At 48.0% G+C, this 12,502-nt stretch overlaps 1 protein-coding gene across 1 annotated transcript in view; it reads left to right on the plus strand.

Annotated features, from left to right (window-relative positions):
• Positions 1–1,642: 1,642 nt before the first annotated feature.
• CLIC6 (chloride intracellular channel 6) overlaps positions 1,643–12,502 on the plus strand; it is a 49,053-nt gene continuing 38,193 nt past the window's right edge. Inside the window, exon 1 of the mRNA XM_024239427.3 lies at positions 1,643–3,413. Coding sequence (XP_024095195.3) covers positions 1,983–3,413 — 1,431 coding nt within the window. The 5' untranslated portion in view covers positions 1,643–1,982. The remainder of the gene's footprint in view (positions 3,414–12,502) is intronic.

Genomic DNA, 12,502 nt, shown 5'->3' on the forward strand with positions numbered 1-12,502 from the left:
TGAGGGGCCTGAAGCTTGTATGATTTTACTGTATCTCACCAAATGTGATGCCTATCTGTCTTACTGCAGAAATATTAATGTGTTTGATCACAAAGTGATGTTCTGTGTTATGTAATATACACTAAAATCACTCAATCATCTTTCTAATAATTCTGTTTTCTGAAACACATCTGGGCTCATGGGATTTGCATAAAGCACAGTAAACCTGTACTGTGTTTGCTGTTCGGGGCTGAACGTGCTGGCTTCATTTTTCTTTACAAGATAAGGGTGATGGCTGCTACCTTGCCCAGTGAATGCAGCAGGATTCCTTTTCTAGGTGCCTAGAGCTTTTACAGCTCACGTGCATCTCTGGCTCACCTGTGTGAGTGTCGTGCTTTGAGTAGATGCCACTTTGTGGGATGAAGCTTCTGGCCTGTACCTACCCAGACAGAGCACAGCCTTGGAGAAAGGTAGCATGAAGCTGAGTGTCTTTGGGCTCCTGTCCTGTCATCCATCAGTGATGAGCAATGGGAAGTAGAAGGAGACACATTATGTTCATGGCCAAAGGTGTGACCCCAAGCCACATCAAAGGCACCCCCAGCTCTTTCAACGAAAACAACCTTCTGTGGGCATGAGGGGCTCATGTATCTTAGGCCAATATCAAAGCCATATAAAGCCTGACGAATCAAGTCAATCTTGAGCTGGGATCCCCGTTCCACCACATTTACATAGTGCCACCTTGGGTAACCCAGTTTCTGGGTAACCCAGTTTCTTGGTAACCCACTAGAAGTAGCCTGGCTTATAATAAACTTACAACATACTTTTCACCATAATAACTTCCTTTTTAAAGAAGGTATTGGGTCTGTGATCCTGGGAGAACCCTAACCCAGGGAATTCCATAGCTCCCCTCTTTCACATCTTGGATTTTCTTTTCTCCACCTCCAGATCCCCAAGCTCTTAACTTGGAGGCAGAAGCACTGGTCGTGAGTTTAGAAATCTAGGAGAATCAGCAAGATACACAGACTCTTACAGTCTTAAGAGACCCGGGAGATGAGGGTGTAACCTTTTTCCAGCGCAGGGCTCCCACGATCCTCCAGACAGGCCCAGAGAAGCGGCCCCTCATGGACAACAGCGCCCATCTCTGGTCTGAGAAACTCGACTGGTTCCTTGTGCGTCTATATGAGGGGCCTCTGGAACCTCTCCGGGGGCCCTGCAGACATGGGAAGGCGGCAAGCGTAGCCTCCCCTGCTTCTTCTCTCCGGGATTTACACCCTTGCTCTTGGACACCAGGCACAATGTGGACATCTTCAGTTGGGTACCGGGGGAGCTTGATGCTTCACTCCTGGGGTAAGGTGGGGATTAGGTGTTTGGGTGTCGGGGTGTGTGTTTGGAGGGGGTGATTTAAATGACTCTGGAACTTGAAGCCATTCTGGAGAACAACACCCAAGCGGCCAGGAGAACCAGAATCTTTTCATCAACATCCACAAGGGTCACGAGAAAGGCTGTCATTGGCCAAGCTCCTAGGCTACCCAAACAAGGGAGGGAGGAGGGGAAAACAAACCCCGCCCAAGCCCCAGGGGATGGAGTTGGCACCAAGGACTTCTGGTCAACCCCAGGACAGCAGACAGCGGGCCGGGCACTTCCAAAGGTGCAGGAGCGAAGCAGCCCTCTCCAGCTTTGCACTGCACCTCCGCGGCCCGCGGGCGAGATTGGGGTCCCGGTGGGGAGCAGACGCGCAATCGGGGAGAAGCTCCAGAGGTGGAGGAAGAGTCCAGAGAGCTTCAGCTGGGCAGAAGGGGCGCAGAGGCTTGGGGCCAAGCGGAGTTTGCCCTGCGGATCCTGCGCGAGGCCCCAGTACCCCGGCTAAATCTTTACCGCAGGATCCCTGAGCCGGCGTCCTTCAAGGAGCACAGAGGGCCCCGCAGCACGCCCCTTGCCCAGCGCCACCGACCCCTAAGCAGCATCAAGGAAGGAGTCCCGATCAAGGACAGGGATCTGCAGCCATGGCCGAGGCCGCGGAGCCGGAGGGAGTTGCCCCGGGTCCCCAGGGGCCGCCGGAGGTCCCCGCGCCTCTGGCTGAGAGACCCGGAGAGCCAGGAGCCGCGGGCGGGGAGGCAGAAGGGCCGCAGGGGAGCGAGGGCGCAGAGGAGGCGCCGAGGGGCGCCGCTGTGAAGGAGGCGGGAGGCGGCGGGCCGGACAGGGGCCCGGAGGCCGAGGCGCGGGGCACGAGGGGGGCGCAAGGCGAGACTGAGGCCGAGGAGGGAGCCCCGGAGGGTGCCGAGGTGCCCCAGGGAGGGGAGGAGACAAGCGGCGCGCAGCAGGTGGAGGGGGCGAGCCCGGGACGCGGCGCGCAGGGCGAGCCCCGCGGGGAGGCTCGGAGGGAGCCCGAGGACTCTGCGGCCCCCGAGAGGCAGCAGGAGGCGGAGCAGAGGCCTGAGGCCCCGGAAGGCAGCGCGCCTGGGGCGGCGGGGGACAGCGTAGACGCGGAGGGCCCGCTGGGGGACAACATAGAAGCCGAGGACCCGGCGGGCGACAGCGTAGACGCGGAGGGCCGGGTGGGGGACAGCGTAGACGCGGAGGGCCGGGTGGGGGACAGCGTAGACGCGGAGGGCCCGGCGGGGGACAGCGTAGACGCGGAGGGCCCGCTGGGGGACAACATAGAAGCCGAGGACCCGGCGGGCGACAGCGTAGACGCGGAGGGCCGGGCGGGGGACAGCATGGACGCCGAGGGTCCGGCGGGGGACAGCGTAGACGCGGAGGGCCGGGTGGGGGACAGCGTAGACGCGGAGGGCCGGGTGGGGGACAGCGTAGACGCGGAGGGCCCGGCGGGGGACAGCGTAGACGCGGAGGGCCCGGCGGGGGACAGCGTAGACGCGGAGGGCCGGGCGGGGGACAGCATGGACGCCGAGGGTCCGGCAGGAAGGGCGCGCCGGGTCTCGGGTGAGCCGCAGGAAGCAGGGGACCGCAGCGTCTCGCCCCAGGCCGAGGCAATTGAGGTCGCAGCCGGGGAGAGCGCGGGGCGCAGCCCCGGTGAGCTCGCCTGGGACGCAGCGGAGGAGGCGGAGGTCCCGGGGGGAAAGGGGTCCGAGGAAGCGGCCCCCGGGGACGCAAGGGCAGACGCTGGCGAGGACGGGGTAGGGGATGGGCCACAGCAGGAGTCGGGGGAGGACGACGAGAGACGAGAGCGGAGCCCGGAGGGGCCGAGGGAGGAGGCCGCAGCTGGGGGCGAGGAGGAATCCCCCGACAGCAGCCCACATGGGGAGGCCTCCAGGGGCGCCGCGGAGCCTGAGGCCCAACTCAGCAACCACCTGGCCGAGGAGGGCCCCGCCGAGGGTGGCGACGAGGCCACGCGCGTGAACGGCCGCCGGGAGGACGGAGAGGCGTCCGAGCAGCGGGCCCTGGGGCAGGAGCACGACATCACCCTCTTCGTCAAGGTAAAGCTCGCTTCCCTCAATTCTTAGGACGACCCCCTTCCGTTAGAGGTCTTGGTCATCTCAGATCCCAGAGGGAAGCGCAGGGAGGAACCCTTGGTGATGTCCTGATTGTCATCAGGTGCTTCCATGCGCGGGAGGTAGGCGGGACAGCCGGGATTTCCTGGAGAAGAGTTTCCAGGGCATTTGCGGGAGGACTCAACGGTCTGGAAGCAAAGACTTTGGGGGTGGGGGTGACGGGGAGTGCGATGGGGGGCAATGAGGATGTGGGGTTGTGGGTTCAGCATCCCACTGTCCTTTGTCCTGAAAATCCTAAGTAACCCTCCTAATCAGGAGGTTATTAACGAATTAACTAAAAAGTTAAAAAAAAAAAAAAGAAAAAAAAGAAAAAAGAAAAGAAAAGCAACACACCCTATTGGTGTTCAAAGGGATTTCTGCCAAAGGAAGCTTTAATACTTGAAGTCAAAAAACGCAGACAGGTAGGTTCAATTTGGGAGATGCCTTCGAGACTCAATCTCAGAGACCCAGAGCTGGTCAATGTTTTCAACTCCAAAAAGGTATTCCATTTTGGTAGAATCAACAATGTACGTTTAGGGGGGAAAGTGGAGCCTTATTGACCTAATGTTTATTGAACGTTTTAACATTTAATTTGGAAGAATACAAGATGCCAGTGACTTGAACATCATCTGCTTGTATGTAATGTTTTTAACCGCAGTTCACATGGGAAGAGAGCAAGGATTCTGTGAAGGAATCTGTAGAGACACAACTCAGGAAGTTTTGAATTTAAACAGGAATTATTTACAAGGCATGAAAAATGAAAGAACAAAGCTCAGCAGCGGTTCACACCAGGATCTTTGTTTAAAAAGCCTTTTCTGAGGACCTTTGGCCAGACCCAGGAAAGCTGGAGATAATAAGGTCAAGAATGTGCATTTCATGTTGAATCATAATCCTTCAGAAATACTTTCAGGCTTATAGAAACCAGTTACCATCTAAACCTCTCTGGCTGAAATGCAAGCACATTTTAATAAGTAAAAGGAAATGCTCCCAATGTGATTAACATCAGAATTTTAAGAATTGTTTGGGTGGCGAGGGACTTGGAAAAGAAGTGGTGTGTGTGTGTTTCTTCCCTAGTGAGAAGGTGCTGTTTCTGGCTTTTTTCAAGACCCTGGGACATAACCTCAGGACACCAGCCCCTGAGAGGCTGCGGGGAAGAGCTGGAGTGCAGTGCTGCTGTGTGGCCCCAAATCTGCTCCTCTCCATCACCTTGGTTTAAGAAATTACCCATTGCTCTGGTTGTAGGGGTACATGATTCTGGCACACGGCCTCTTAGCACAGTTTTGATGTACAGTAGCAGCTTCTGGCTAGTCTTCCCTGTTTCAGTTCTCTGTCCTCTCCAATCTAGCCTCTTTGTAATAGCCAGTGAGCTGTGGACAAGATCTGCTAATTTTATTTCTTCGTATAAAATTCTTTAGTTGTTTACTGCAGAATTTCAGGTAAATCCCCACTCCTTAGGCAGCCCACAAGGCCCTTTGTGATGTTATTTCTGCCTTCTTTCTCTCTGACCTTGGCATTGCTGGGTGTCCCCACCCTTTGTTACCTGTGGTCTCGCTATGCCACCTGGATTAAACTACTTACTGTTCCTTGAGGGAGCCACGTTCTTTCCTGCCTTGAAACTTTCTACATTATGTACCCTCTCTCTGAATGGAGTTTCTCCTCCTCGCCCCTGTCTGCCCTCCTGCCTAGTTATCTGCCACAAGTCCAAGAGTTAGCATGGATGTCATATCTTCCAGTCCCAGTTGAGTGTCCCTGTTAAGGCATTGCCCTCAGCCTGCTATGTCTCTTTCCTCAGCTGTGTGAAATTCATCATTCTATCTCCAGTGCAGAACACAGGTATGGGATGTGGTGAAGGCTTGAATGGGTGGCTGGCTGCTGGATAGTGTGGTGATCAAGAACATGGACTTCAGAGCCAGTGGGTCTGGGATCAAATCTTGGCTTTGCTAATTTCTTGCCGTGTGACCTTGGGCAAGTTACTTAATTTTTTGGTATCATTGTGGTCTCATTGATAAAATGGGGACAGTAATACTACCTAGCCCTTGAGGTTACCGTGAGGAATCGAGAATTAGATTACAGAAAGCACTTAGAAAAGTGCCTGGCTGGAAATAAGCGTAGTACACATGTGAGTTCCTATTGTTACATCTGTGCTGCTCCCATACACTTGCATTGATTTTGCACAGAAACAGTTATCCCTGCCATTATTTATTTTATTTATTTTTAGGGAAAATCCCTCTAGGTACCAAATTACCTCCAATCTCTAGGGATAAGAATGTTATGAAAAGTAAAAACAACTTGCTTTCTCAAATACTGCTTGGGAGGAGTTTGTGGAGGCAGAAGCATGTGGCCTAGCACCAGCAGCCGCAGAGCAAGAGCAGCTTATCCACAATGCTTTATTCTGATGATTGACTTGGTGCTCAGTTGTTAACTGTTTTTTTCTTAAGGAAACAAATAGATCTCCAAATGATGAGATTGGTTAACTTTTTCATTTTTTTTAAATTGACACAGGTTCTTGCTCTGTCACCTCGACAGGAGTGCAGTGGTGCTATCTCGGTTCACTGCAACCTCCGCAGACTGGGTTCAAACGATTCTTGTGTCTCAGCCTCCTGAGTAGCTGAGACTACAGGCATGGGCCGCCACACCTGGCTAATTTTTTTGTGGTTTTGGTATAGATGGGGTTTTGCCATGTTGGCCAGCCTGGTCTCGAACTCCTGACCTCAGGTGATCCACCCACCTTGGCCTCCCAAAGTGCTGGGATTACAGGCTTGAGCCACCATACCCGGCTGAGATTGGTTAACTTCTGAGGGGTCACTTATGATGAGCCTCACAGTATTGACATTGTGTCTCAGTTTCTTCTTATCCTACCAATTATGCTCTTTGAAAACAAAATGAAACAAAAACAAAAAAGACAGACATCAAAGCAAAAAACAAAACTAAACAAACAAACAAAAAAACACCCTTTAGACTCGTATTTTCTGAGTTTGAAATACTTGATGTAAAATCTGTCAATTAGTTCAGAATAGGATTTCTTTGCCAGAATTAGCCTTTTCTAGGCTCCTTCTTTGGACTCAGTTTTGTCTGGATTCTAGTCTACTGTGGACACCTGAGCTAGGTTTTGTGAACATGCCTAGGTGTGTCCTCATGGTGGGTTTTCTACAGCATAGCTGGAGTGTGGAATTCATAGCTGGCTTTAGAGGAAAGTACTGCAATATTCTCTCAAACATTCTCCTAGCCTTCATATGACAGCTGAGCAAACACATTTTAAAATTAGTTAGCCCATATTCTGTTTGGGAACTCCTAGCTTTCACATTTCTTCCAATTTTTTTTTGAGACAGGGTCTCACTATGTTGCCCAGGCTGGTCTCCAACTCCTAGGCTCAAGCAGTCCTCCTGTCTCAGCCTGCTGAGTAGCTGGGACCACAGGCACGCACCACTACACCCAGCTAGTTTTTTAAAAAAAATTTTGTAGAGACGGAGTTCTCACTTTTTTGCTCCAGAGGGTCTCAAACTCCTGGGCTCAAGTGACCCTCCCACTTTGGCATCTCAAAGTGCTGGGATTATAGGCACAAGCCACCATGCCTGGCCTCTCTTCCTATTTTGTTAAAAATAAATATGTTGGTTACAAATATACCAGAAAGTCATGGCTAACTATGCAGTAACATGTAATAATAATTGTCCCACATTTGCTTCTAATTAGCCATCTAATATATTCTCCATCTTTATGAGAATTGTCATGTTATTAATTTGTCAGTTTGTTTTATTTTACAAGCATGCAAGGATGCATTCTTGTACAAAAGCCAGGAACATATAGAACCAGCCAAGAAAGGCCTTAAATTATTTTGTGGTAAATTAATTGCTGATTATGCTAATTTTTAGTTTTGTTTTCTCAAAGAAGTGTTAATTATTTGTCATCAAATTATAGGGTAACTCTGCAATATATTTAGTAAGAAAGGTTCTTTTTCTTTCCTCATAATAACAAAGGGTAACAACATAATCACATAATCACACAACAACATAATAACAACAGGCAAAACACTAGCAGCAAAGAGTTAAGTAAGAACTTCATTTAAGTAAGGAGTTCAGCAGTAGTGGGGATTTAGTCGCCGAAGAAGTCTTGTTTACAGCTTTGGTTCCCCTAATCCGGCGTGTAAGCTTTGAGTCAGGGTCTTTTGGTGGGACAGTCTGAGCTACGGCTTTCCTGGCAAATTTGACATGACTTAAAAAACTTCAGTGTTGACCAGTGATTAGTTCTGGGCCACCCAGGATTTGGACACCACCTGTTTACATGTAAACATGCAGTTATTGCTGAGCTAAAAAAACTTGCATTTGTATTCACATTTGGGTTCTCCAAAGAGGTGAAACTGACCTGATGAAACACAGTAAAACTCAAGACGGACATGGCCTTTGAATAAACACTGTCACCCAGAAATGAGCCCCCGCCCCTCCAAAAAAAAAAAAAAAAAAGAGCCTTCCAAGCATTGCCACACCACAGGGCTGGGCAAGAATGAGCCAGAACCAGCGTCTGATGGACTCCTGGTAGACCGGTAAGCTGTGGCTCTCTGTGGACATGTCACTGGGAGAGAGCATGTTGGGACTTGTTCTACGGGGCTTGGTCTCCAGGGAGCTTGAAAGGGAGATGTTATTTTCACAACTATGTGTTCTGAAGGAAAGTGAGCAAAGATGCATTTCTGAGACTTTAATTCTCCCCTAAAAACAACAATTTTTTGTAATTTTTTTTTATTGTCTTAGAAAACCTGCCTACAAATTACATATATGAAATCAGTACCGGGTTACTTGGGGGTGGAAATAGGTGGAGCATGATGTTTTGCATAACCTCTTACATACAAACAGGTGCGGGTGTGCACATGCATGCTGGGGGTGGGGATACCCCTGCCATACTCAGTGAGAGCCCTATCGTCATTGCCTCTCTGTTCTCACCACCTGCCCTGCAGTGGGCTCATGGCAGGCCCTCCACTGTGCTTTTTGGTGTGGATAAATAGTGGGTCAGGTGGACAGCTAATTGGTAAGACACAAGCCCAGTTCTCCACTGTCCAAGCCCAGTGTCCCTTGTGAGAGAAACAGAGTCACCTTTTTCCATGAAGACGTCTTGGCAGCAGGGTTACAAGATGCTGGTGGCTTTGGGAATTTGCAGCTCTTTCCTGCCATGCGCACACATCACAGCTCCCATCTCTGTCTGGCTGATGGGCCATGTGCTTCATGAGAGGGATTGTGTTTCTTTACCTTCAGCACGGGTTCCTCCCCTCACATGGGGTTTCCTTTGTGTCCTTGGTTTCACACAGCCAGCCTTTGTCGGGCCGACTCAGATATCCCATTTCCTTGGATATCTAAAGACCCACAGAAAACCTTCAGAAATACTACCCTGGGTCCTTTAGGCATGTGAATGTATTGTGTCCTTTCAGACACCTAGATAAAACCTAGAAGTGGAAGGAGTATGTAAAAGCCAACACTCTGATCCATGCTTGAGGCTCAGGGGGATCCTCATGCTATGGGTCTGTATATTAATTCAATACATATGGATATATTACCTACTGTGTGTTGGACTCTGTGCCAGATTCTGGGGACACATTGGTAAGCAGGACTGACAAGCTTCTTGCCCTCCCAGAGTTTACCATCTAGCACAGAAGACAGACATTGGGCAATGTAATACATTATGTCTGTAGCATCTCCACAGGGCTGGAAGCCTGCACTGCAAAGACCATGTAATTTTTCCCATCATTGTTCTTTCAGCCGTTTGCATGCTGTTTGACACATAACAGCCAGTCAGTTAATGCTGGTATGAAGGGAAGGGGGATGGACGATGAGCAGCAGGCTATAGGAGCATGCAGCAGGAGGACCTGCAGACACAGTGGTAATCACTAAATAGTTGTTGATTTAATTATATTTGGGGAGACACAACCATTTTCCTTTCCAGTCCACAGAGTGTGGGATCCTCTGATAATGCCTGGTATAGATTCTTCAAGATTTTCTAAAATAGGTGATCTTTGGTCTATCATTCTCTGAACTCCTGTCGTATTAGTAAAGAAAAAGTTTTTGTGAGAGTTATAAAGGTATTCAAATCTTCTAAAATTTTCCGTCATTAATTTTGTTTTTTTTTTCTGCCTAAGTGTTGATTTATAAACTGGGCCCTATATCTGGGCATAGTTGGAGGAGACATCTTCTTCACAATATAGACAGTTTCCAAAAGACCACCCCCATGCTTTCTGTCAGCCCATTCTCCTCCCCCCAGGGAGATGGTATCCAAGTCCATCTTTGGCTAAAATCCATGCTTGTATTGACAGCCCCACTTCCTCCTTCTGAAAGCAGCATTTTAATTTGGAGCTGTTGGTGCTTAGGTATAAAATCTATTTCATTTAATGCTGCTATGAAAATTTCCCAGTTTTGAATTTAAGACAGTCTCTTATTGTTTTTTCCTGCTCTTGCATGGGGGACCATCTGCTCTGCAAAGCTTTCAAAACTTTGCTCTCAAGTTAGGTGGCAAATGGGCTAACAATTTGGTATGTGTTAAGAGCTTGTTATAAATAATACTTTTGCCCCAGCTGGTACTACAGTATGATACTTAATGTTGAAGACAACGTCATTAAGAGTGTGTTCAGCTGCAATTAATAAACTATCCAGTAACAAGTGCCTTTAATCAGAAGTGTATTTTTCTCGAACAAGAAATCCAGAGATAGGTGGATAAAGCATCTTACCCGTGTCATCAAGGGCACAGATTAGTTCATTGTGTTCTGTCTCCCTGTATCATCAAAAGATGGCTGCCTTAGCCTTAAGCACCAAATCCTGACCAGCAATATCTTAAGTAGGGAACTAGAGGGAAGGGTCAGGAGTTTTCTTCTTATTCCTATTCCTCCTTCATCAGGGAGGAGAAATGCTCCTGATAACTCTTGCAGCAGACTTTTCCTGTGTCTAATAGCTAGAACTGGATTCTGTGCCCCAACCCCCTCCAGGTCTTTTACAAGCATAAGGGTATGAGATTGGCGTATATATACCAGGGGTTAGCAAACTGTGGCATGCAGATCAGATCTAGCCTGCCACCTGTTTTTGTACACCTACAACCTAAGAATGACTTACGTTTTTAAGTGGTTGGAAAACATTAAAAGAAGAATAATTCATGACTCATGAAAAATATATGAAATTCAAATTTCAGGGCTCATAAACAAACTTTTTTTGGAACCCAGCCATGCTTGTTCTTTGGCGTATCCTGTATGACTCCTTTCACTTTCAACAGCAGAGTTGAATAGTTGCAACAGAGACTCTGTGGACCACAAAGCCCAAAATATTTATTACTGGGCCCTTTAAGAAAAAGTTTACTGGCTGAGTGCGGTGGCTCACGCCTGTAATCCCAGCACTTTGGGAGGCTGAGGCAGGCAGATCACGAGGTCAGGAGATTGAGACCATCCTGGCCAACACGGTGAAACCCCGTCTCTACTAAAAATACGGAAAAAAAAAATTAGCCGGGCGTGGTGGCGGGCGCCTGTAGTCCCAGCTACTCAGGAGGCTGAGGCAGGAGAATGGCATGAACCCAGGAGGTGGAGCTTGCAGTGAGCCGAGGTTGCACTCCAGCCTGGGCAAGAGAGAGACTCCATCTAAAAAAAAAAAAAAAAAGTTTACTGATTCCTAGCTTATACCTACTTTTATTCATCATCTGGAGCTAGATATAATGCCATTCATACAAAATTGGAGTTCAGTTTAGAAGGAAAAGGGAGAACAGTTGTAGAAGAAAGAACTGGCAGGTTCTTTCACAGTGAGTAGGAAATATTTAAGACACTAAACATCTATATATTGTTAGAAATGGTTGGTTTTTGCCTACAAAAACCATAAAAATTTTGATTTATATAAAGTCAACATAAAATGTAGGTTAAATATATTTACACAAATTTTAGTATAACATATTTATGTAGTCCATGGGATTATTTTGTAAAATTTACTTACCATGTTTTTGGAAAATATAATACATTGGAATAGTAAAATTTAGAAACATAAAAAGATATAATATAATGAGAATTAAGTCTTCTTTCACCCATGAAGCCCAACCTCCCAATTTTTCTCCCTAGAGATAACCACCAAATATTTTTCCAGAGATATTCTATGCAAATTCAAACATATCCTCACTGTATTATCTATTGCTGTGTAACAAATTGTCCCAAAACCTAGAACCTTAAAGCAACAAACATTTTATATTATTCATAGTTTTCCAGGGTCAGGAATTTGTGAGTTGCTTAGATGGGATTTGTGAGTTGCTTAATCTGTTCTCACGCTGTTGTAAAGAACTGCCTAAGACTGGATAATTTATAAAGGAAAGAGGTTTAATTGACTCACAGTTCTGCATGGCCTGGGAGGCCTCAGGAAACTCACAATCATGGCAGAAGGGGAAGCAAACACATCCTTCTTCGTATGGCGACAGGAAGGAAAAGTGCCAAGTGAAAGGGGAAGCTCCTTATAAGCCATCAGATCTGGTGAGAACTCACTCACTATCACGAGAACAGCATGGGGGAAACTTCTTCCATGGTTCAATTATCTCTACCTGGTCTCACACTTGACACATGGGGATTATTACAATTCAAGGTGAGATTTGGGTGGGGACACAGCCAACCCATATCATTCCACCCAGGCCCCTCCCAAATCTCATGTCCTCACATTTTAAAACACAATTATTCCCCTCCAACAGTCTCCCCAAAGTCTGAACTCATTCCAGCATTAACCTAAAAGTCCAAGTCCAAAGTCTCATTTGAGACAAGGCAAGTGTCCTCCACCTATGAGCCTGTAAAGTCAAAAGCAAGTTAGTTACTTCCCAGATACAATGGGGGTACAGGCATTGGGTAAATATACCCATTCCAAGTGGGAGAAGTTGGCCAAAACAGAGGGGAGGGGCTACAGGTCCCATGTAAGTCTGAAATTCAATAGGGCAGTCATTAAACCTTCAAGTTCTAAAATGATCTCCTTTGATTCCATGTCTCAATCCAAGTCACACTGATGCAAGAGGTGGGCTCCCATGGCCTTGGGCAGCTCCATCCCTGTGGGTTT

Source organism: Pongo abelii, chromosome 22 (assembly GCF_028885655.2).
Source record: "Pongo abelii isolate AG06213 chromosome 22, NHGRI_mPonAbe1-v2.0_pri, whole genome shotgun sequence".
Classification (NCBI taxonomy): Eukaryota; Metazoa; Chordata; class Mammalia; order Primates; family Hominidae; genus Pongo; species Pongo abelii.